The 25,418-nt window shown below is 38.1% G+C and overlaps 1 protein-coding gene across 15 annotated transcripts in view; it reads right to left on the bottom strand.

The window, feature by feature from the left end:
• The window catches only part of PFKFB1 (6-phosphofructo-2-kinase/fructose-2,6-biphosphatase 1), a 182,598-nt gene that overhangs the window by 123,575 nt on the left and 33,605 nt on the right, over nucleotides 1-25,418 (bottom strand). For 12 of the 15 annotated variants that reach the window (XR_014298459.1, XR_014298460.1, XM_082680688.1 and 9 more), the window contains one exon: nucleotides 158-283. The exons of 2 other annotated variants lie outside the window; for them this stretch is intronic. Coding sequence is in view for 10 of the 13 variants with exons in the window: in XM_082680688.1 (XP_082536814.1) it covers nucleotides 158-283 (126 nt within the window). In the remaining 3 variants the exon portion in view is untranslated. Of the gene's footprint in view, nucleotides 1-157; nucleotides 284-25,418 lie in introns of those variants that run through there. One more of the 15 variants, XM_082680684.1, reaches the window with a different exon arrangement.

The raw sequence follows: 25,418 nt of genomic DNA, 5'->3' as shown, positions 1-25,418 counted from the left end.
GCAGCAGCAGCAGTAATAGTATTAGTCCTAATACTGTTAATAATGTTTTGAGACATTCCTTTACTCGTGGTTTTGCCCTTTTGAGGTCAGCTACCTTACTGTATTTTCCATAATTGACCTATAGAGGGCTGTAGAACAAAGGCTTTCAGGGACATACCTTTAGTTGGTGTTCCTATCCAGTTGAGATATCGTGTGAGCTTCGTGGAGATGTAGGTCTTTCCTCGAGCTGGTAAACCCACCATTATCACCATCGTGGGGGAATTTGTAAACTGGGGTATGGATGCTGGAAGACAAACAGAACCTCAAATCTTATCCCCAGGTTCACATGATATTCTGGTATCAACTCAGAGCTGTAGAATTGGAATGAGCATCTCGCCCATCATTAGAACAAGGAAAACAAAAACTGGAAAATTGCAAATTGTCCTCTATTGAATTCATGAGCAAACTGAGATTGCAATGCTAAAAGCTAACCCAAAATCTGTAGACATAGGCATCTACAGGGAACAACAGGGCCCAGGTACTTGCTTATCTTTTGCAGATACTACTGAATAATATGTAGTCATAAGAAGATAACAGCTAAAATTTGTTAATGAATTGCTAAAAGTTGGTTGTGTGTTAGTGTGAGAATGTGAAACCCCTGGGGGCTGTAGACATAAGTGGTTTTGAATCCTCTTGCAGACTTTCCCCCTAAGAAGTCCACCAGGTGCTGGCAGGGAAGAATAAGAATCCGGAGAAAGATATTCTATAGTTCTGGTTTGAGGGAGGGAAACAGAACAGCATCCATTGCTGAAACTGTGCCCAAAGCATTCTGCCTTTATACACTGCAGAGCAAAGGCCTTAACCTTCACAGGGAAAGGTAATAAAACTGTAGTCTGAGCACACTGGTGGAAATTCACTGCAGCTAGCAGAGAGGAATACCCAACACCACTAAAACTCTGCCCAGACCAATCTACTCTATCTCCCCTAGGGAAAACAAGCCTTGCTCTGCAGAAGGAATGGCAATAGGAACTGAGGGCACAGGTGGAAACTCACCACCACAGGTGAAGGAGAAAATTTGAAAAAATGCTATAACCCAGGAGGGATAGGAATATGTGCTAGGCTCACAGTTATATTTAGAGGAGGGGCAGGAACATTTGGGAAAGTCACACCTCTATGACTCAGGATAAGCCTGCCTAAGACTGAGACTTAATCAAAATAACATAGTATGTCCCTAGTCCCCTATTCTCCACTACAAGGCTAAAATAAATCAAGTAAAATAATAGCAGACTTTATTTTTAAAGAATGCAAGAGGTAAGTTACCTCCAGAGCAGCACAAAGGGAAGAATCAAGGAAAGAAAAAAACATAGTCTGAAGAGACAAAAAAATCATCAGGACAAGACTCAGTTATGACACATTTTCCAACAGACAACTTAAAATAGCTGTGATTAATATGATTAAGTACTTTTCTATATTGAAAAAGGTAGACAACATGCAAGATAAGATAGCAGCAAGGGATAAAATGTATAAGAAAGAATCATATGTAAATACAAGAGAAAAAACACATTAACAGATCTGAAGAATGCCTTCAGTGTGCTTATTAGTGAACTAGACACAGCTGAGGAATAAGCGAAATTGAAGCTAGAACAATAGAAATTACACAAACTGAAATGCAGAGAAAAAAATAAAGAGTAAAAAAAGAAAACAGAACAAAACATCCAAGAGCTTTGGGACACTATCAAATTAGAATACTAGAAGGAGAAGAGAGAAAGAATGGAGAAAAAATATTTGAATAAATAATTGCTGAAATTTTTCATAATTAGCAATTGATATAAACCCCAGATCCAAGTATCTCAGAGAACACAAAGCAGGGTAAATAAAATTTGTAAAAGAGCCACATCACACCCAGACATATCAAATTCAAACTGCAGAAAAACAGGCAAAATAAAATATTGAAGGCAGTCAGGGAAAAAGGGTGGACGGAACACCTTACATACAGAAGAACAAGAATAATTACACAAGACTTCGTACCAGAGTCACATAAGCCAAAAATAGTGGAATGAAACCTTTAACATACTGAAAGTAAAAACCCTGCCAATCCAAATCTAAATTCAGCAAAAATGTCCTTCAAAAATAAAGGCAACCTCCTTCCCACCCTCCCTCCCTCTGTCCTTTCTTTCTTTCCTTCTTTCTTTCTTTCTTTCTTTCCTTCTTTCTTTCTACTTCTACTAATTATTTCTTTCTACATTTTCTCCCTTTTATTCTGAGCAGTGTGGATGAAAGGCTCTTGGTGCTGCAGCCAGGAGTCAGTGCTGTGCTTCTGAGGTGAGAGAGCCACCTTCAGGACACTGGTCCACAAGAGACCTCCCAGCTCCACGTAATATCAAACAGTGAAAATCACACAGAGATCTCCATCTCAACACCAACACACAGCTACACTCAACAACCAGCAAGCTACAGTACTGGACACGCTATGCCAAACAACAAGCAAGACAGGAACACAACCCGACCAATCAGCAGAGATGCTGCCTAAAATCATAACAAGTCCACAGACACCCCAAAACACACCACCAGATGTGGAACTGCTCACCGGAAAGCCACGATCCAGCCTCATCCACCAGAACACAGGCACTAGTACCCTCCACCAGGAAGCCTACACAACCCACTGAACCAAACTTAGCCACTGGGGACAGAAACCAAAAACAACAGGAACTACAAACCTTCAGCCTGCAAAAAGGAGACCCCAAACACAGTAAGATAAGCAAAATGAAAAGATAGAAAAACACACAGCAGATGAAGGAGCAAGATAAAAGCCCACCAGACCTAACAAATGAAGAAGAAATAGGCAGTCTACCTGAAAAAGAATTCAGAATAATGATAGTAAAGATGATCCAAGATCTTGGAAATAGAATAGAGAAAATGCAAGACACATTTAACAAGTACCTAGAAGAACTAAAGATGAAACAAACAATGATGAACAACACAATAAATGAAACTAAAAATACTCTAGATGGGATCAATAGCAGAATAACTGAGGCAGAAGAACGGATAAGTGACCTGGAGGATAAAATGGTGGAAATAACTACTGCAGAGCAGAATAAAGAAGAAAGAATGAAAGAACTGAGGACAGTCTCAGAGACCTCTGGAACAAAATTAAACGCACCAACATTCGAATTATAGGGGTTCCAGAAGAAGAAGAGAAAAAGAAAGGGACTGAGAAAATATTTGAAGAGATTATAGTTGAAAACTTCCCTAATATGGGAAAGGAAATAGTTAATCAAGTCCAGGAAGCACAGAGAGTCCCATACAGGATAAATCCAAGGACAAATACGCAAAGAAACATATTAATCAAACTGTCAAAAATGAAATACAAAGAAAACATATTAAAAGCAGCAAGGGAAAAACAACAAATAACACACAGGGGAATCCCCATAAGGTTAACAGCTGATCTCTCAGCAGAAACCCTACAAGCCAGAAGGGACTGGCAGGACATATTTAAAGTGATGAAGGAGGAAAACCTGCAACTAAGATTACTCTACCCAGCAAGGATCTCATTCAGATTTGATAGCGAGATTAAAATCTTTACAGACAAGCAAAAACTGAGAGAGTTCAGCACCACCAAACTAGCTTTACAACAAATGCTAAAGGAACTTCTCGAGGCAAGCAACACAAGAGAAGGAAAAGACCTACAATAACGAACTCAAAACAATTAAGAAAATGGGAATAGGAACATACATTTCGATAATTACCTTAAATGTAACTCCCACCAAAAGACACAGATTGGCTGAATGGATACAAAAACAAGACCCATATATATGCTGTCTACAAGAGACCCACTTCAGACCTAGAGACACATACAGACCGAAAGTAAGGGGATGGAAAAAGATATACCATGCAAATGCAAACCCAAAGAAATCTGGAGTAGCACTTCTCATATCAGACAAAATAGACTTTAAAATAAAGACAATTAGAAGACACAAAGGAGGACACTACATAATGATCAAGGGATCCATCCAAGAAGAAGATATAACAATTGTAAATATTTATGCACCCAACATAAGAGCACCTCAATACATAAGGCAAATACTAACAGCCATAAAAGGGGCAACCGACAGTAACACATTCATAGTAGGGGACTTTAACACCCCACTTTCACCCATGGACAGATCATCCAAAATGAAAATAAGTAAGGAAACACAAGATTTAAATGATACATTAAACAAGATGGACTTAATTGATAATTATAGGACACTCCATCCAAAAACAACAGAATACACATTTTTCTCAAGTGCTCATGGAACATTCTCCAGGATAGATCATACCTCGGATCACAAATCTAGCCTTGGTAAATTTAAGAAAATTGAAATTGTATCAAGTATCTTTTCCAACCACAACGCTATGAGACTAGATATCAATTACAGGAAAAGACCTATAAAAACTACAAACACATGGAGCTAAACAATAAACTAATTAATAACGAAGTGATCACTGAAGAAATCAAAGAGGAAATCAAAAAATACATAGAAACAAATGACAATGGAGACACGACGACCCAAAACCTATGGGACGCAGCAAAAGCAGTTCTAAGAGGGAAGTTTATAGCAATAAAATGCTACCTTAAGAAACAGGAAATATCTTGAATAAACAACCTAACCTTGTACCTAAAGCAACTAAAGAAAGAACAACAAAAAAAACCCAAACTTAGAAGAAGGAAAGAAATCATAAAAATCAGATCAGAAATAAATGAAAAAGAAATGAAGGAAACGATAACAAAGATCAACAAAACTAAAAGCTGGTTCTTTGAGAAGATAAACAAAATTGATAAATCATTAGCCAGACTCTTCAAGAACAAAAGGAAGAAGACTCAACTCAATGGAATTAGAAATGAAAAAGGAGAAGTAACAACTGACACTGCAAAAATACAAAAGATCATGAGACATTACTACAAGCAACTCTATGCCAATAAAATGGACAAGCTGGAAGAAATGGACAAATTCTTCGAAATGGACACCCTGCTAATACTGAACCAGGAAGAAATGGATAATATGAACAGACCAATCACAAGCATTGAAATTGAAACTGTGATTAAAAATCTTCCAAAAAAAAAACTTCCAACAAACAAAAGCCCAGGACCAGGTGGCCTCACAGGTGAATTCTATCAAACATTTAGAGAACAGATAACACCTACTCTTCTCAAACACTTCCAAAATATAGCAGAGAGAGAAACACTCCCAAACTCATTCTACGAGGCCACCATCACCTTGATACCAAAACCAGACAAGAATGTCACAAACACGGAAAACTACAGGCCAATATCACTGATGAACATAGATGCAAAAATCCTCAACAAAATACTAGCAAACAGAATCCAACAGCACATTAAAAGGATCATACACCATGATCAAGTGGGGTTTATTCCAGGAATGCAAGGATTCTTCAATATACGCAAATCAATCAATGTGGTAAACCATATTAACAAATTGAGGGAGAAAAACGATATGATCATCTCAATAGATGCAGAGAAAGCTTTTGACAAAATTCAACACCCATTTATGATAAAAACCCTGCAGAAAGTAGGCATAGAGGGAACTTTCCTCAACATAATAAAGGTCATATATGACAAACCCACAGCCAACATCATCCTCAACGGTGAAAACCTGAAAGCATTTCCACTAAGATCAGGAACAAGACAAGGTTGCCCACTCCAACCACTCTTATTCAACATAGTTTTGGAAGTTTTAGCCACAGCAATCAGAGAAGGAAAGGAAATAAAAGGAATCCAAATCAGAAAAGAAGAAGTAAAGCTGTCACTGTTTGCAGATGACATGATTCTATACATAGAGAATCCTAAAGATGTTACCAGAAAACTACTAGAGCTAATCAATGAATTTGGTAAAGTAGCCGGATACAAAATTAATGCACAGAAATTTCTGGCATTTCTATCCACTAATGATGAAAAATCTGAAAGTGAAATCAAGAAAACACTCCCATTTACCATTGCAACAAAAAGAATAAAATATCTAGGAATAAACCTACCTAAGGAGACAAAAGACCTGTATGCAGAAAATTATAAGACACTGATGAAAAAATTAAAGATGATACAAATAGATGGAGAGATATACCATGTTCTTGGATTGGAAGAATCAACATTGTGAAAATGACTCTACTACCCAAAGCAATCTATAGATTCAATGCAATCCCTATCAAACTACCACTGGCATTTTTCACAGAACTAGAACAAAAAATTTCACAATTTGTATGGAAGCACAAAAGACCCCAAATAGCCAGAGCAATCTTGAGAACGAAAAAAGGAGCTGGAGAAATCAGGCTCCTTGTCTTCAGACTACACTACAAAGGTACAGTAGTCAAGACAGTATGGTACTGGCACAGAAACAGAAAGATAGACCAATGGAACAGGATAGAAAGCCCAGAGGCAAACCCACGCACATATGGTCACCTTATCTTTGATAAAGGAGGTAGGAATGTACAGTGGAGAAAGGACAGCCTCTTCAATAAGTGGTGCTGGGAAAACTGGACAGCTACATGTAGAAGTATGAGATTAGATCACTCCCTAACACCATACACAAAAATAAGCTCAAAATGGATTAAAGACCTAAATATAAGGCCAGAAACCATCAAACTCTTAGAGGAAAATATAGGCAGAACACTCTATGACATAAATCACAGCAAGATCCTTTTTGACCCACCTCCTAGAGAAATGGAAATAAAAACAAAAATAAACAAATGGGACCAAATGAAACTTCAAAGCTTTTGCACAGCAAAGGAAACCATAAACAAGACCAAAAGACAACCCTCAGATTGGGAGAAAATGTTTGCAAATGAAGCAACTGACAAAGGATTAATCTCCAAAATTTATAAGCAGCTCATGCAGCTCAATAAAAAACAACATACAACCCAATACAAAAATGGGCAGAAGAACTAAATAGACATTTCTCCAAAGAAGATATACAGACTGCCAACAAACACATGAAAGAATGTTCAACATCATTAATCATTAGAGAAATGCAAATCAAAACTACAATGAGATATCATCTCACACCAGTCAGAATGGCCATCATCAAAAAATCTAGAAACAGGGCTTCCCTGGTGGCGCAGTGGTTGAGAGTCCGCCTGCCGATGCAGGGGACGTGGGTTCGTGACCCATCCTGGGAAGATCCCACATGCCGTGGAGTGGCTGGCTGGGCCCGTGAGCCATGGCCGCTGAACCCGCGCATCTTGAGCCTGTGCTCGGCAATGGGAGAGGCCACAACAGTAAGAGGCCCGCGTACCACCAAAAAAAAAAAATCTAGAAACAATAAATGCTGGAGAGGGTGTGGAGAAAAGGGAACACTCTTGCACTGCTGGTGGGAATGTAAATTGATACAGCCACTATGGAGAACAGTATGGAGGTTCCTTAAAAACCTACAAATAGTACTACCATATATCCCACTGCTGGGCATATACCCTGAGAAAACCATAATTCAAAAAGTGTCATGTACCAAAATGTTCATTGCAGCTCTATTTACAATAGCCCAGAGATGGAAACAACCTAAGTGTCCATCATCAGATGAATGGATAAAGAAGATGTGGCACATATATACAATGGAATATTAGTCAGCCGTAAAAAGAAATGAAACTGAGTTATTTGTAATGAGGTGAATAGACCTAGAGTCTGTCATACAGAGTGAAGTAAGTCAGAAAGAGAAAGACCAATACCGTATGCTAACACATATATATGGAATTTAAGAAAAAGAAAATGTCATGAAGAATCTAGGGGTAAAACAGGCATAAAGACACAGACCTACTAGAGAATGGACTTGAGGATATGGGGAGGGGGGATGCGTAAATTGTGACACAGCTAGAGAGAGGCATGGACATATATACACTACCAAACATAAGGTAGATAGCTAGTGGGAAGCAGCCGCATAGCGCAGGGAGGTCAGCTCGGTCCTTTGTGACTGCCTGGAGGAGTGGGATAGGGAGGGTGAGAGGGAGGGAGACGCAAGAGGGAAGGGATATGGGAATATATGTATATGTATAACTGATTCACTTTGTTATAAAGCAGAAACTAACACACAGTTGTAAAGCAATCATAGTCAAATAAAGATGTAAAAAAACTCTAAATAAAAAAAAAAGGCAAAATAGACTTTTTTTCAAACAAAAATGGGAAATTCATCAACAGCAGATGTGTCTTATAAGAAATATTAAAGGACATTATTTACGCAGAAGGGATATGATATAGGTCAGAAATTGGATCTACATAATTTAAGTGAGAGCATTGGGAAAGGAATACGTGAAGGCAAAATATATCTTTTTATTTTCCATATTCTTAATTGTTCTAAAAATTAACTGACTGATGTGGAGAAAAGGGAACCCTCGTACACTGTTGTTAGGATTGTAAACTGGTTCAGCCACTATGAAAACCGTGAGGGTTTCCTCAAGAAGTTAAAGCTAGAACTACCATATGATCCAGCAATTCCACTTTTTGGTATTTATCTGAAGAAAACAAAAAACATTAATCACAAAAGATATATGTACTCCCCTGTTCATTGAAGCATTAATTACAATAGCCAAGATATGGAAGCAATCTAAGTGTCCATCAATAGATGAATGGATAAAGAAGATCTGTTTTATATATATATATATATAATTTATATTATATGTATACACACACAGTGGAATATTATTCAGCCATAAAAAATGAAATCTTTACCTTTGTGACCTCATGGATGGATCTACATTGTATTATGTGAAGTGAAATAAGTCAGACAGAGAAAGACAAATACCATATGTTCTCACTTATATGCAAAATCCAAAAAATAAAAAAAAAATCAAACAAAAAATGAAAACAGACCCATAGATGCAGAGAAAAAATGGATGGTTGGGGGTGAATAGATAAAGAGGATTGAGAGGTACAAACCTCCAGTTATAAAATAAATAAGCCACAGGGATGTAATATGCAGCATAAGGAATATGGTTGATAATATTGTAATAATAATAACTTTGTATGGGGACAGATGGTTACTAGACTTATCATGGTGATCATTTCATAATATATGCAAATGTTAAGTCATTATGTAGTAAACCTGAAACATAATATTGTATCTCAACTATATTTCCAATTAAAACAACCCAACTGTTTAAAGCAATAATAGTAACAATGTATTGAGTGTTTATAGCAAATGTAAAAATTAAATGATTACAATGGTGACACAAGGGAAGGGAGTAAGATTGGGAGTATTCTTTTGTAAGGTACTTGGACTACATGCAAAACAATATAGTGTTATTTGAAGATGAACCCAATTATTTTAAACTGTACATTGTAAACCCTAGGGAACCACTAAATTTTTTTAAAGATATATAAATTATAAGTAAATAGAGGAGATAAAATGGGATCATAAAAATACTCAAATAAAATAAGAAAAGTCGAAAGAGAGAGAAAGAGAACAAAGAACAAATGCAATGAATAGAAAAACAGCAAGATGGTAGATTTTAATCCAACTGTATTAAAAATCACTTTGAATGTGAATTTTCTAAACACACCAGTTAAAAGACAGAGATTGTCAGAGTGGACAAAAAAGTAAGAATCAACTAGAAGCCATCTACAAAACACATGCAGCTGGGTCCAGTTCTGGGACCTTCTTTTATCTCTCACTAACTAACTCGAATATAAAACCTTGATAGAATTCATGAACACCTATTTGAAAACTGAAAAGTAAATATAGGCAGATGGATTGAGAAAAGATCAGAGTTTGAAATACCACCTAAATGGTTGAGTTCAACATTATTTTTTTCCCTCCAGAATCCTAAGCCTGAATTGGACATGATATGAAACCCAGAGGTGAGCATTGTTTAACAGTCAGAGGGCAATACAGGAGAAGTCTTGATGTTATGGCTTAAGGAGTGGAAAAGAGAACTCCTAAATGTGAGAATGTGAGACATTCCTAGGATTTTATTTACTCTACTTCTGTTTTGGTCCCACAGTGGGAGTAGTGACAGCAAAAGTAGTCCAGAAGCAAGAGTGGTCCATAAAGGGAACTGCCAGTAATCAAAAATCTCAGGGATAAGGTCCTTTCTCTAGGTGGAGCCATGGCGTCAAGGGGACAAAACTAAACTTCATACTAATTTTTCCTCTCTCTCTCCTGCAACTTGTTTCTGGGAGTGATACTACCAAGAAAGTGGGTGGTTTCTGAACAGAGGACAGAAAATGGGAGCCTAGAGAAATGGAAAGTACTGAAAAACTACGGGAGAGGGAACAGTTTAGAAAAGAAATTACGAAAAGTGGTTTTGAACTGCTGGGCTCACGTTTGATCTGTGAGTGCTTTGATGTGACCCTAATCAGCCTACCAAAGATTTGGAAAGTGAATCATCCCAAGTTCCACACTGACTACTAGGTGATGCACACACCGTACTGGTCTAAACAGTACTATGAAAGTTTCAAAAATGTTCAAAAAATTGGAACCCCAATACACAGAAGGGTAAAGCAAAAACATCAACCTCCATAGGATAAAAATAATACTCTTGGTCTTAAATGATATTTACAATGTCCACAATACAAACTAAAATCAATCAAGATACAAATAACTATGAAATCTCAACTCACATGAAAAAAGACCATCAACAGACATGAAATCATGAGATGACACAGACGATGGAATTGTCTAAAATTATCTATTATAAAAATTCTTGAATGAGAGACCAGATCAAGATGGCAGGGCAGTAGAATATGAATCTCACCTCCTCCCACAATACATCAAAAATATACCTTCACGTGGAATGATTCTCACAGAATATCTACCGAACGCTGGCAGACTCAGACCTCAGACTCCTGAAAGGGCAAGAAAATCTCCATGTAACAGGGTAGGACAAAAGAAGAAAGAGAAAAAGAAAGAGGGAAAGAAATTGGGGCAGGACCTGAACACCTGGGAGAGAGCTGTGAAAGACAGAAAGGTCCCACACCCTGGGAAGTCCCCTTACCTGCAGGGAAATCAGCCAGGACAGAGGGAAAGCTTCAGAGCCTTGGAGGAGAGTGCAGCAGCTAGTTTGAAGCAGCCAGAACAGACAGAAACCTGCACAGACAGTATCAGAGCTACCTTGTCACATTATCCCGGGGTGCAGAGACAACAGAGGGAACACTGCCCAGTGAGAACCCAAAGAGGTATGAGCCAGGCAGAATTGGATGGTTCAACTGCAGGGATTCATTGATCTGCATTCACTAGTGCCTTCAACTACTCTCTAGGATATTTTCCATGATATCTTTCCTTTTCATGAAATGGGCCAGAAAATGTATGCTGTGGAGAACCAAAAGAAGTGGTGAAGAGCAAGGGGTGTCACTGAACCTGGTAATGAGAACTCAGTGAACTGCTCGTCTGTTCCTCTCCCTCCAGAAAGCTGTACCTTAGAATTGTGTGAAATCACCTGTTCATACTTCAGGGTTCTTCCATAAAAGAAGATTGGTTATGGGGGTTGGAGACAAGATGGTGGAGTAGAAGGACTTGAGCTCACCACCTCTCACAGAAACACCAAAATCACAACTAACTGCTGAACAACCATTAACAAAAAAGATAGGAACCTACCAAAAAAGATATTCTACATCCAAAGACAAAGAAGAAGCCACAAAAAGATGGTAGGAGAGGCACATTTGCAATGCAGTCAAATCCCATACCCACCAGGTGGGTGACCCACAAACTGGAACAAAACTATATTGCAGGGATTCTCCCACAGGAGTGAGAGTTCTGAGCCCTGCATCAAGCTTACAAGTCTGGGGGTCTGGCATTGGGAGGAGGAGCCCCCAGAGCATTTAGCTGTGAAGGCCAGTGGGGTTTGATCACAAGAACTCCACAGGACTGGTGGAAACAGAAACTATACTCTTAGAGGGTGCACACTAGTTCTCATGTGCCCCAGGACCCAGGGAAAAGCAGTGACTTCAGAGAGGAGCCTGGTTCAGACCTACATGCTGGTCTTTGAAGGTCTCCTGGGGAGTTATGGGGTGGCTGAAGCTCACTGTGGGAAAAAGAACAGTGCAGGCAGAGACTCTGGGGAGTATTCATTGGCATGAGCTCTCCTGGAAGCTGCCATTTTCGCAGCAAGACCTGGCTCTACCCAACATCCTGTAGGCTACAGAGCTGGGAGGCCTCAGGCCAAACAACCAACAGGGCAGTAACACAGCTCCACCCATCAGCAGACAGGCTGCCTAAAGTCTTCCTGAGCCTACAGCCACCTCTAAACACACCACTTGCCACAGTCCTGTCCACCTGAGGGACAAGATCCAGCCCCAACCAACAGTGGTCAGGCACTAGTCCCTCCCACCAGGAAGCCTGCACAAGCCTCTAGACAAGCCTCACCCAGCAGGACGCAGACACCAGAAGCAAAAGAAATGACAATCCTGCAGCCTGCAGAACAGAGACCACAAACACAGAAAATTAGACAAAATGAGACAGCAGAGGAATATGTTCCTGATGAAAGAACAAGATAAAACCCCAGGGACTTCTGGGAAGATGGCAGAAGAGTAAGATGCGGAGATCACCTTCCTCCCCACAGATACACCAGAAATACATCTACACGTGGAACAACTCCTACAGAACACCTACTGAACGCTGGCAGAAGACCTCAGACCTCCCAAAAGGCAAGAAACCCCCCACGTACCTGGGTAGGACAAACGAAAAAAGAATAAACAGAGACAAAAGGATAGGGACGGGTCCTGCACCAGCGGGAGGGAGCTGTGAAGGAGGAAAAGTATCCACACACTAGGAAGCCCCTTCGCGGGCAGAGACTGCGGGTGGTGGAGGGGGGGAGCTTCGGAGCCGCGGAGGAGAGCACAGGGGTGCGGAGGGCAAAGTGGAGAGATTCCAGCACAGAGGATCAGGGCCGACCGGCACTCACCAGCCGAGAGGCTTGTCTGCTCACCCACCGGGGCGGGCGGGGCTGGGAGCTGAGGCTCAGGCTTCGGTCGGAGCGCAGGGAGAGGACTGGTGTTGGCAGCGTGAACACAGCCTGCAGGGCGTTAGTGCACCGCGGCTAGCCGGGAGGGAGTCCGGGGAAAAGTCTGGACCTGCCGAAGAGGCAAGAGACTTTTTCTTCCCTCTTTATTTCCTGGTGCGCGAAGAGAGGGGATTAAGAACGCTGCTTAAAGAAGCTCCAGAGACGCACGCGAGCCGCGGCTAAAAGTGCGGACCCCAGAGACAGACATGAGATGCTAAGGCCGCTGCTGCCGCCAACAAGAAGCCTGTGTGCGAACACAGGTCACTATCCACACCCCGCTTCCGGCGAGCCTGTGCAGCCCACCACTGCCAGAGTCACGGGTTCCAGGGACAACTCCCCCGGGAGAACGCACAGCACGCCTCAGGCTGGTGCAACGTCACTCCAGCCTCTGCTGCCGCAGGCTCGCCCTGCACTCCGTGCCCCTCCCTACCCCCGGCCTGAGTGAGCCAGAGTCCCAGAAACAGCTCCTCCTTTAACTCCGTCCTGTCTGAGCAAAGAACAGATGCCCTCCGGCGACCTACATGCAGAGGCGGGCCGAATCCAAAGCGGAGCCCCAGGAGCTGTGAGAACAAAGAAGAGAAAGGGAAATCTCTCCCAGCAGCCACAGAAGCAGCGGATTAAAGCTCCACAATCAACTTGATGTACCTGCATCTGTGGAATACATGAATAGACAACGAATCATCCCAAATTAAGGAGGTGGACTTTGAGAGCAAGATTTATTATTCTTTCCCCTTTTCCTTTTTTTGTGTGTATGTGTATGCTACTGTGTGAGATTTTGTCTGTAGAGCTTTGCTTCCACCATTTGTCTGAGGGTTCTATCCATCCTGTTTTTTTTCTTAATAATTACTTTTTATTTTAATAACCTAATTTTATCTTACTTTATCTTCATTCTTTCTTTCCTTCCTTCCATCCTTTGGACCACGAATCATCCCAAATTGAGGAGGTGGACTTTGAGAGCAAGATTTATGATTTTTTCCTCTTTTCCTCTTTTTCTGAGTGTGTATGTGTATGATTCTGTGTGAGATTTTGTCTGTATAGCTTTGCTTCCACCATTTGTTCTGGATTCTATCCATCCACTTTTTGTTTTTTTTCCCTCTTAATAATTATTTTTTTATTTTAATAACTTCATTATATTTTATCATACTTTATTTTACTTTGTCTTCTTTCTTTTTTTCCTTCCTTCCCTCCTTCCTTCCTTGCTCCCGCCCTCCCTCCCTCGCTCCTTTCTTTCTTTCTTTCTACTTCTACTAATTCTTTCTTTCTACTTTTTCTCCCTTTTATTCTGAGCCGTGTGGATGAAAGGCTCTTGGTGCTGCAGCCAGGAGTTAGTGCTGTGCCTCTGAGGTGGGAAAGCCAACTTCAGGACACTGGTCCAGAAGAGGCCTCCCAGCTGCACATAATATCAAACGGCGAAAATCTCCCAGAGATCTCCATCTCAACACAAGGACCCAGCTTCACTCAACGACCAGCAAGCTACAGTGCTGGACATCCTATGCCAAACAACTAGCAAGACAGGAACACAACCCCACCCATTAGCAGAGAGGCTGCCCCAAATCATAATAAGTCTACAGACACCCCAAAACACACCACCAGACGTGGACCTGCCCACCAGAAAGACAAGATCCAGCCTCATCCACCAGAACACAGGCACTAGTACCCTCCACCAGGAAGCCTACACAACCCACTGAACCAACCTTAGCCACTGGGGACAGACACCAAAAACAACAGGAACTACAAACCTTCAGCCTGCAAAAAGGAGACCCCAAACACTGTAAGATAAGCAAAATGAAAAGACAGAAAAACACACAGCAGATGAAGGAGCAAGATAAAAACCCACCAGACCTAACAAATGAAGAGGAAATAGGCAGTCTACCTGAAAAAGAATTCAGAATAATGATAGTAAAGATGATCCAAGATCTTGGAAATAGAGAAAATGCAAGAAACATTTAACAAGTACCTAGAAGAACTAAAGATGAAACAAACAATGATGAACAACACAATAAATGAAACTAAAAATACTCTAGATGGGATCAATAGCAGAATAACTGAGGCAGAAGAATGGATAAGTGACCTGGAGGATAAAATGGTGGAAATAACTACTGCAGAGCAGAATAAAGAAGAAAGAATGAAAGGAACTGAGGACAGTCTCAGAGACCTCTAGGACAACATTAAACTCACCAACATTCGAATTATAGGGGTTCCAGAAGAAGAAGAGAAAAAGAAAGGGACTGAGAAAATATGTGAAGAGATTATAGTTGAAAACTTTCCTAATATGGGAAAGGAAATAGTTAATCAAGTCCAGGAAGCACAGAGAGTCCCATACAGGATAAATCCAAGGAGAAATACGCCAAGACACATATTAATCAAACTGTCAAAAATGAAATACAAAGAAAACATATTAAAAGCAGCAAGGGAAAAACAACAAATAACACACAGGGGAATCCCCATAAGGTTAACAGCTGATCTTTCAGCAGAAACTCTGCAAGCCAGAAGGGGCTGGCAGGACATATTTAAAGTGATGAAGGAGAAAAACCTACAACCAAGATTGCTTTACCAAGCAAGGATCTCTTTCAGACTTGATGGAGAAATTAAAACCTTTACAGACAAGCAAAAGCTGAGAGAGTTCAGCACCACCAAACCAGCTCTACAACAACTGCTAAAGGAACTTCTCTAGGCAAGAAACACAAAAGAAGGAAAAGACCTACCATAACGAACCCAAAACAATTAAGAAAATGGGAATGGGAACATACATATCAATAATTACCTTAAATGTAAATGGACTAAATGCTCCCACCAAAACACACAGATTGGCTGAAAGGATACAAAAACAAGACCCATATATATGCTGTCTACAAGAGACCCACTTCAGACCTAGAGACACATACAGACTGAAAGTAAGGGGATGGAAAAAGGTATTTCATGCAAATGGAAACCAAAAGAAAGCTGGAGTAGCAATTCTCGTATCAGACAAAATAGACTTTAACATAAAGACTATTAGAACAGATAAAGAAGGACACTACATAATGATCAAGGGAACAATCCAAGAAGAAGATATAACAATTGTAAATATTTATGCACCCGACATAGGAGCACCTCAATACATAAGGCAAATACTAACAGCCATAAAAGGGGAAATCGATAGTAACACATTCATAGTAGGGGACTTTAACACCCCACTTTCACCCATGGACAGATCATCCAAAATGAAAATAAATAAGGAAACACAAGCTTTGAATGATACCTTAAACAAGATGGACTTAATTGATATTTATAGGACATCCCATCCAAAAACAACAGAATACACATTTTTCTCAAGTGCTTATGGAACATTCTCCAGGATAGATTATATCTTGGGTCACAAATCAAGCCTTGGTAAATTTAAGAAAATTGAAATTGTATCAAGTATCTTTTCCAACCACAACGCTATGAGACTAGATATCAATTACAGGAAAAGATCTGTAAAAAATACAAACACATGGAGGCTAAACAATACACTACTTAATAACGAAGTGATCACTGAAGAAATCAAAGAAGAAATCAAAAAATACCTAGAAACAAATGACAGTGGAGACACGACGGCTCAAAATCTATGGGATGCAGCAAAAGCAGTTCTAAGAGGGAAGTTATAGCAATAAAATGCTACCTTAAGAAACAGGAAACATCTTGAATAAACAACCTAACCTTGCACCTAAAGCAACTAAAGAAAGAACAACAACAAAAAAAACCAAAAGTTAGCAGAAGGAAAGAAATCATAAAAATCAGATCAGAAATAAATGAAAAAGAAATGATGGAAACAATAGCAAAGATCAATAAAACTAAAAGCTGGTTCTTTGAAAGGATAAACAATATTGATAAACCGTTAGCCAGACTCATCAAGAAAAAAAGGGAGATGACTGAAATCAATAGAATTAGAAATGAAAAAGGAGAAGTAACAACTGACACTGCAGAAATACAGAAGATCATGAGAGATTACTACAAGCAACTATATGCTGATAAAATGGACAACCTGGAAGAAATCGACAAATTCTTAGAAATGCAGAACCTTCTGAGACTGAATCAGGAAGAAATAGAAAATAAGAACAGACCAATCACAAGCACTGAAATTGAAACTGTGATTAAAAATCTTCCAACAAACAACAGCCCAGGACCAGATGGCTTCACAGGCGAATTCTATCAAACATTTAGAGAAGAGCTATCACCTATCCTTCTCAAACTCTTCCAAAATATAGCAGAGGGAGGAACACTCCCCAAGTCATTCTACGAGGCCACCATCATCCTGATAGCAAAACCAGATGAGGATGTCACAAAGAAAGAAAACTACAGGCCAATATCACTGATGAACATAGATGCAAAAATCCTCAACAAAATACTAGCAAACAGAATCCAACAGCACATTAAAAGGATCATACACCATGATCAAGTGGGGTTTATTCCAGGAATGCAAGGATTCTTCAATATACGCAAATCAATCAACGTGATAAACCATATTAACAAATTGAAGGAGAAAAACCATATGATCATCCCAATAGATGCAGAGAAAGATTTTGACAAAATTCAACACCCATTTATGATAAAATCCCTGGAGAAAGTAGGCATAGAGGGAACTTTCCTCAACATAATAAAGGCCATATATGACAACCCCACAGCCAACATCGTCCTCAATGGTGAAAAACTGAAAGCATTTCCACTAAGATCAGGAACAAGACAAGGTTGCCCACTCTCACCGCTCTCATTCAACAGAGTTTTGGAAGTTTTAGCCACAGCAATCAGAGAAGAAAAGGAAATAAAAGGAATCCAAATCGGAAAAGAAGAGGTAAAGCTGTCACTATTTGCAGATGACATGATACTATACATAGAGAATCCTAAAGATGCTACCAGAAAACTACTAGAGCTAATCAATGAGTTTGGTAAAGTAGCAGGATACAAAATTAATGCACAGAAATCTCTGGCATTCCTATACACTAAGGATGAAAAATCTGAAAGTGAAATCAAGAAAACACTCCCATTTACCATTGCAACAAAAAGAATAAAATATCTAGGAATAAACCTACCTAAGGAGACAAAAGACCTGCACGCAGAAAATTATAAGACACTGATGAAAGAAATTTAAGATGATACAAATAGATGGAGAGATATACCATGTTCTTGGATTGGAAGAATCAACCTTCTGAAAATGACTCTACTACCCAAAGCAATCTACAGATTCAATGCAATACCTATCAAACTACCACTGACATTTTTCACAGAACTAGAACAAAAATTTCACAATTTGTATGGAAACACAAAAGACCCCGAATAGCCAAAGCAATCTTGAGAACGAAAAATGGAGCTGGAGGAATCAGGCCCCCTGACTTCAGACTATACTACAAAGCTACAGTAATCAAGACAGTATGGTACTGGCACAAAAACAGAAAGATAGATCAATGGAACAGGATAGAAAGCCCAGATATAAACCCACTCACATATGGTCACCTTATCTTTGATAAAGGAGGCAGGAATGTACAGTGGAGAAAGGACAGCCTCTTCAATAAGTGGTGCTGGGTAAACTGGACAGGTACATGTAAAAATATGAGATTAGATCAGTCCCTAACACTATACACAAAAATAAGGTCAAAATGGATTAAAGACCTAAATGTAAGGCCAGAAACTATCAAACTCTTAGAGGAAAACATAGGCAGAACACTCTATGACATAAATCACAGCAAGATCCTTTTTCACCCACCCCTAACAGAAATGGAAAAAAACCCAAAAATAAACAAATGGGACCTAATGAAATTTAAAACCTTTTGTGCAACAAAGGAAACCATAAACAAGACCAAAAGACAACCCTCAGAATAGGAGAAAATATTTGCAAATGAAACAACTGACAAAGGATTAATCTCCAAAATTTATAAGCAGCTCATGCAGCTTAATAACAAAAAAACAAACAACCCAATCCAAAAATGGGCAGAAGACCTAAATAGACATTTCTCCAAAGAAGATATACAGACTGCCAACAAACACATGAAAGAGTGCTCAACATCACTAATCATTAGAGAAATGCAAATCAAAACTACAATGAGATATCACCTCACACCAGTCAGAATGGCCATCATCAAAAAATCTAGAAACAATAAATGCCGGAGAGGGTGTGGAGAAAAAGGGAACCCTCTTACACTCTTGGTGGGAATGTAAATTGATACAGCCACTGTGGAGAACAGTATGGAGGTTCCTTAAAAAACTACAAATAGAACTACCATATGACCCAGCAATCCCACTACTGGGCATATACCCTGAGAAAACCATAATTCAAATAGAGTCATATACCAAAATGTTCATTGCAGCTCTATTTACAATAGCCCAGAGATGTAAACAACCTAAGTGTCCATCATTGGATGGATGGATAAAGAAGATGTGGCACATATATACAATGGAATATTACTCAGCCATGAAAAGAAACGAAATTGAGCTATTTGTAATGAGGTGGATAGACCTAGAGTCTGTCATACAGAATGAAGTAAGTCAGAAAGAGAGAGAGAATTACCGTATGCTAACACATATATATGGAATTTAAGAAAAAAAATGTCATGAAGAACCTAGGGGTGAAACAGGAATAAAGACACAGACTTAGTAGAGAATGGACTTGAAGATATGGGGAGGGGGAAGGGTAAACTGTGACAAAGCGAGAGAGAGGCATGGACATATATATACTACCAAACGTAAAGTAGATAGCTAGTGGGAAGCAGCCGCATAGCACAGGGAGATCAGCTCGGTGCTTTGTGACCGCCTGGAGGGGTGGGATAGGGAGGGAGGGAGGGAGATGCAAGCGGGAAGAGATATGGGAACATATGTATATATATAACTGATTCATTTTGTTGTGAAGCTGAAAGTAACATTACATTGTAAAGCAATTATACTCCAATAAAGTTGTTAAAATGAAAAAAAAAACAAAAACCGCAGAAGAACAACTAAGTGAAGTGGAGATAGGCAAAATACTCAAACAAGAATTCAGAGTAATAATAGTAAAGTTAATCCAAGATGTTGTAAAAAGAATGGAGGCACATACTGAGAAGTAGAAATGTTTAACAGAGAGCTAGAAGATATAAAGAACAAAGAGAGTTGAACAATACAATAACTGAAATAAAAAATACACTAGAAGGAATCAATAGCAGAATAAATGAGGCAGAAGAACAGATAAGTGAGCTGGAATACAGAATGGTGGAAATCATTGCTGTGGAACAGAATAAAGAAAAAAGCATGCAAAGAAATGAGGACAGTCACAGAAACCTCTGGGATACAACAATCACATTATAAGAGTCCCAGAAGGAGAAGAGAGAGAAAAAGGGCCTGGGAAAATATTGGAAGAGATAGTAGCTGAAAACTTCCCTAATATGGGAAAGGAAACAGTCTCCCAAGTCCAGGAAGCACAGAGTCCCATACAGGATAAACCCAAGGAAGAACACACTGAGACACATATTAATCAAACTGACAAAAATTAAAGACAATGAGAAAATATTAAAAGCAACAAATAATATGCAAGGGAATCTCCAGAAACTTATCAGTTGATTTTTCAACAGAAATTATGCAGGCCAGAAAAGAGAGGCAGGATATATTTAAAGTGACAAAAGGGAAAAATGTACAACCAAGTATATTCTACCCAGCAAGGCTCTCATTCAGATTCATCAGAGAAATCAAAAGTGTAAAGCAAAAGCTAAGAGAATTCAACACCACCAAACCAGCTTTAACACAAATGCTAAATGAACTTCTCTAGGTGGAAAAGAAAGGGCTACAACTAGAAATAAGAAAATTACAAATGGAAAAGCTCAACAGTAAAGGCAAACATAGAGTAAAGGTAGGAAATCATCTGCACACAAATGATATCAAAACCAGAAATCGTGAGGAGAGTACAAATGTAGGATATTGGAAATGCATTTGAAATTAAGAGACCAGCAACTTAAAACTATCTTGTATATAGTATATATAGAGACTGCTATATCAAAACCTCATGATAACCACAAAACAAAAGTGTACAATAGTTACATACACAAAAAATAAAAAGGAATACAAACACAACACTAAAGATAATTATCAAACCAGAAGAGAAGAGAACAAAAGAGGAAGGGAAGAAAAACACTAAAAAAAACAAATCCAAAACAATTAACAAAACAGCAATAAGAATGTACATATTGATAATTACCTTGAATTTAAACAGATTAAATGCTCCAACCAAAAGACATAGACTGGCTGAATGGATACCAAAAAATAGACCCCTATATATGCTGTCTACAAGAGACCTGCTTCAGATCTGGGGACACACACAGACTGAAAGTGAGGGGATGGAAAATGTTATTCCATGCACATGGAAAAAAAAGAAAGCTGGAGTAGCAATACTCATACCAGACAAAATAGACTTTAAAATAAAGACTGTTACAAGAGACAAAGAAGGACACTACATAATGATCAAGGGAACAATCCAAGAAGAGGATATAACAATTGTAAATATATATGCACCCAAAATAGGAGTACCTCAATTTATAAGGCAAATACTAATAGCCATAAAAGGAGAAATTGAAAGTAACACAAAAATAGTGGGGGAATTTAACACCCCACTTTCATCAATAGACAGATCATCCAGACAGAAAATCAATAAGGAAACAGAGGTCTTAAATGACACACTAGACCAGATGGGCTTTATTGATATTTATAGAGCATTCCATCCACAAGCAGCAGAATACACATTCTTTTCAAGTGCACATGGAACATTCTCCGGGATTGATCACATGCTGGGCCACAAAGCAAACCTTGGTAAATTTAAGAAAATTGAAATCATATCAAGCAACTTTTCCAACAAAACTCTGTGAGATTAGAAATTAACTACAATTTTTAAAAAGCTGTAAAAAACACAAACACATGGAGGTTAAACAATATGTTACTAAACAACCGATGGATCACTGAAGAAATTGAAGAGGAAATCAATAAATACCTAGAGACAAATCAAAACGAAATCAAGATGATCCAAAACCTATGGGACACAGCAAAAGCAGTTCTAGGAGGGAAGTTTATGGTAACACAATCTTCCCTCAGGAAACATGAAAAATCGCAAACAAACAATGTAATCTTATACTTAAAGCAACTAGATAAAGAAGAACAAACAAAACCCATAGTCAGTAGGAGGAAAGAAATCATAAAGATCAGAGCAGAAATAAATGACATAGGGATAAAAAACAATAGAAAAGATCAATGAAACTAAAAGCTGCTTCTTTGAAAAGATAAACAAAATGAAAAACATTTAGCCAGACTCAAGAAAAACAGTGAGAGGGCTCAAATCAATAAAATTAGAAATGAAAAAGGAGAAGGTACAACTGACACTACAGAAATACAAAGGATCATAAGAGACTACAACTAGCAACTATATGCCAGTAAAATGGACAACCCGGAAGAAATGGACAAATTCTTAGAAAGGTACAATCTCCCAAGACTGAACCAAGAAGAAATAGAAAATATGAACAGAGCAATCACAAGTAATGAAATTGAAACTGTGATTTTAAAACTCCCAACAAACAAAAGCCCAGGACCAGATGGCTTCACAGGCGAATTCTATCAAATATTTAGAGACGAATTAATGCCTATCCTTCTGAAACTATTCCAAAAAATTGCAGAAGAATACTCCCAAAATCATTCTTTGAAGCCACCATTACTCTGATAATAAAACCAGAAAAAAATACCACAGGAAAGAAAATTACAGGCCAATGTCACTGATGAACACTGACACAAAAATTCTCAACAAATTACTAGCAAACAAAATCCAACAACACATTAAAAGGATCATACACCATGATCAAGTGAGATTTATCCAATGGATGTAAGGATTTTTCAATATCTGCAACTCAATCAGTGTGATACATGACATCAGCAAATTGAAGAATAAAAACCATATGAACACCTCAATAGATGCAAAAAAACCTTTTGACAAAATTCAACAACAATTTATGATAAAAATTCTCCAGAAATTGGGCATAGAGGGAACCTACCTCAACATAATAAAGGCCATATATGACAAACTTTCAGCTAACATCATACTCAACAGTGAAAAGCTGAAAGCATTTCCTTTAAGATCAGGAACAAGACAAGGATGTCCACTCTCACCACTTTTATTCAACATAGTTTTGGAAGTCCTAGCCATGGCTATCAGAGAAGAAAAAGAAATAAAAGGAATCCAAATTGGACAAGAAGTAAAACTGTCACTGTTTGCAGACATAATACTATACATAGAAAATCCTAAAGATGCTACCTGAAAACTACTAGAGCTCATTGATGAACTCGGTAAAGTTGCAGGATATGAAATAAATATACAAAAATCTGTTGCATTTCTGTACACTAACAGCAAAAGATCAGAAAGGGAAATTGAGGAAACAATCCCATTTACCATTGCATCAGAAATAATAAAATACCTAGGAATAAACCTACCTAAAGAAGCAAAATACCTGTACTCTGAAAATATGGAGAGTAAAAGGAACTAGATTGACTAAAATAATTGCAAGATAAGAACAATTTTGGAGGAAACTTCCTACTTGATTTTAAGATTTATTATAAAGGTACAGTGTAGTATGGGCAAAGGATAGACATATAGATCAAAAGAATGAAATAGAGAAACCAGAAATAGATCCACTCAAATACAGTTAAGTTTTTCTGCCATGCAGAAGCTTTTTAGTTTGATTTAGTCCCACTTGTCTATTTTTGTTTTTGTCGCTAGTGCTTTTTGTGTCATATCCAAGAAATCACTGCCTAGACTAATGTCATGAAGCTTTCTCCTTAAGTTTTCTTCTAAGAGTTGTACAGTTTCAGGTCTTATATTTAAATATTTAATGAATTTTGACTTGATTTTTGTGTATGTTGTAAGATAAGGGTCCAATTTCATTCTTTTCCATGTGGATATCCAGTTTCCCCACTACCATTTGTTTAAGAGACTATCCTTGAAATCAGGATCATCAAGAAATTATCTGCAATCCCATGTTCATTGAAGCATTATTCACAATAGCCAAGATATAAAAATAACCTAAATATCCATCAACTGATGAATGCATTAAGAAAATATGGTATATACATATAATTGAATATTATTCATCCTTTAAAAATAAGGAAATCCTGTCATATGTGACAACATGGATGAACCTGGAGTACATTATGGTAAGTGAAATAAGCCGGTTCCAGAAGTTCAAATACTGCATGATTACACTTATATGAGATATCTAAAATAGTCAAACTCAAAAGCAGAGAGTAGAATAGTTGTTGCTAGGAAATGAGGAGTTGCTATTCAATGAGTATAGAGTTTGAGTCATACAAGGTGAATAGTTCTAGAGATCTACTGTAATTGTGCCTATAATTAATAATACTTTATTATGCACTTAAAACATTGTTAAGAGGGTAGATCTCATGTTGTGTTCCTGCCACAATATAAAAAAGCAACTACCAATTGTCTAACTTTTGTGTAATATCAAAGAAAAATACAATTATCTAAAACTAAAGGCTATGAGCATATTGCTGTTTTCCCAAGCTACTGTATAGGAGGACAAATTTTCTTCATATATTTCAACCAAGATAACACATTGCAACAGATTGAATGCAGAAGGTATGAAAATACATCTATCTTCTATTAAGCCAGACATAAAAGAGATTTGCAAATTCATAAAACAATTTTTCTTTACCTTCCTTGAGGGGAAATAAAGTTATTTTTATGAAAAATGTGCTATTTATGTTATCATGTAGTAGGTTTATTATTTTCATGTTTAAGTGGGTTAATAAATATATATTATAAAGAAAACAGAATATACCATGAAATCATTAATTTTAAAAAAGCAAGAGTAGCTGTTACTATCCAGTTAATTAGACTTCAGTGCACAGAAAATTACTACATACAAAAGGAAATTACATAATGATAAAAGATCAATCCCTTAGGAATATATAATAATCCAAAGTGTATGCATACCAGACAACAGAGACTCAAAATAAATGAAGCAAAAATTAAAAGGAGAAATAAGACAAATGCACAAGTATATCTGAGGACTCCAACATACACTCTCAGGAATTAATAGAATCATTAGACAGAAAATCAGCAACAATATAGAAGAATTAAACAGCACAATAAATCAGCAGTATCTAATTGACATTTATAAAGCACTACACCCAGAAACAACAAGATAAATATTTTGTTCTAGTGCCCATGGTACATTTCCATGTCCTGAGCCATTAAATAATACTCAGTAAATCAAAAGTGATTGACATTAAACATAGTGTATTCTCTGATCTTAATTGAATCAAAGTAAAAATCAACAGAAGACAGCAAAGTCTCTAAACACTTGGAAATTAAAGAACATACTTCTAAATAATCCATGAATGAAAAAAGAAGTCTCAAAAGAAATTTTGAAAATACACATAGAACTGACTTAAAGTTAAAAAACAACTTCTCAAAATATGAGGGGTGC

Source organism: Grampus griseus, assembly GCF_964374135.1.
Source record: "Grampus griseus genome assembly, chromosome: X".
Classification (NCBI taxonomy): Eukaryota; Metazoa; Chordata; class Mammalia; order Artiodactyla; family Delphinidae; genus Grampus; species Grampus griseus.
Note: the sequence above shows the minus strand (reverse complement) of the source record. Positions and strands in the feature narration are given on the sequence as shown.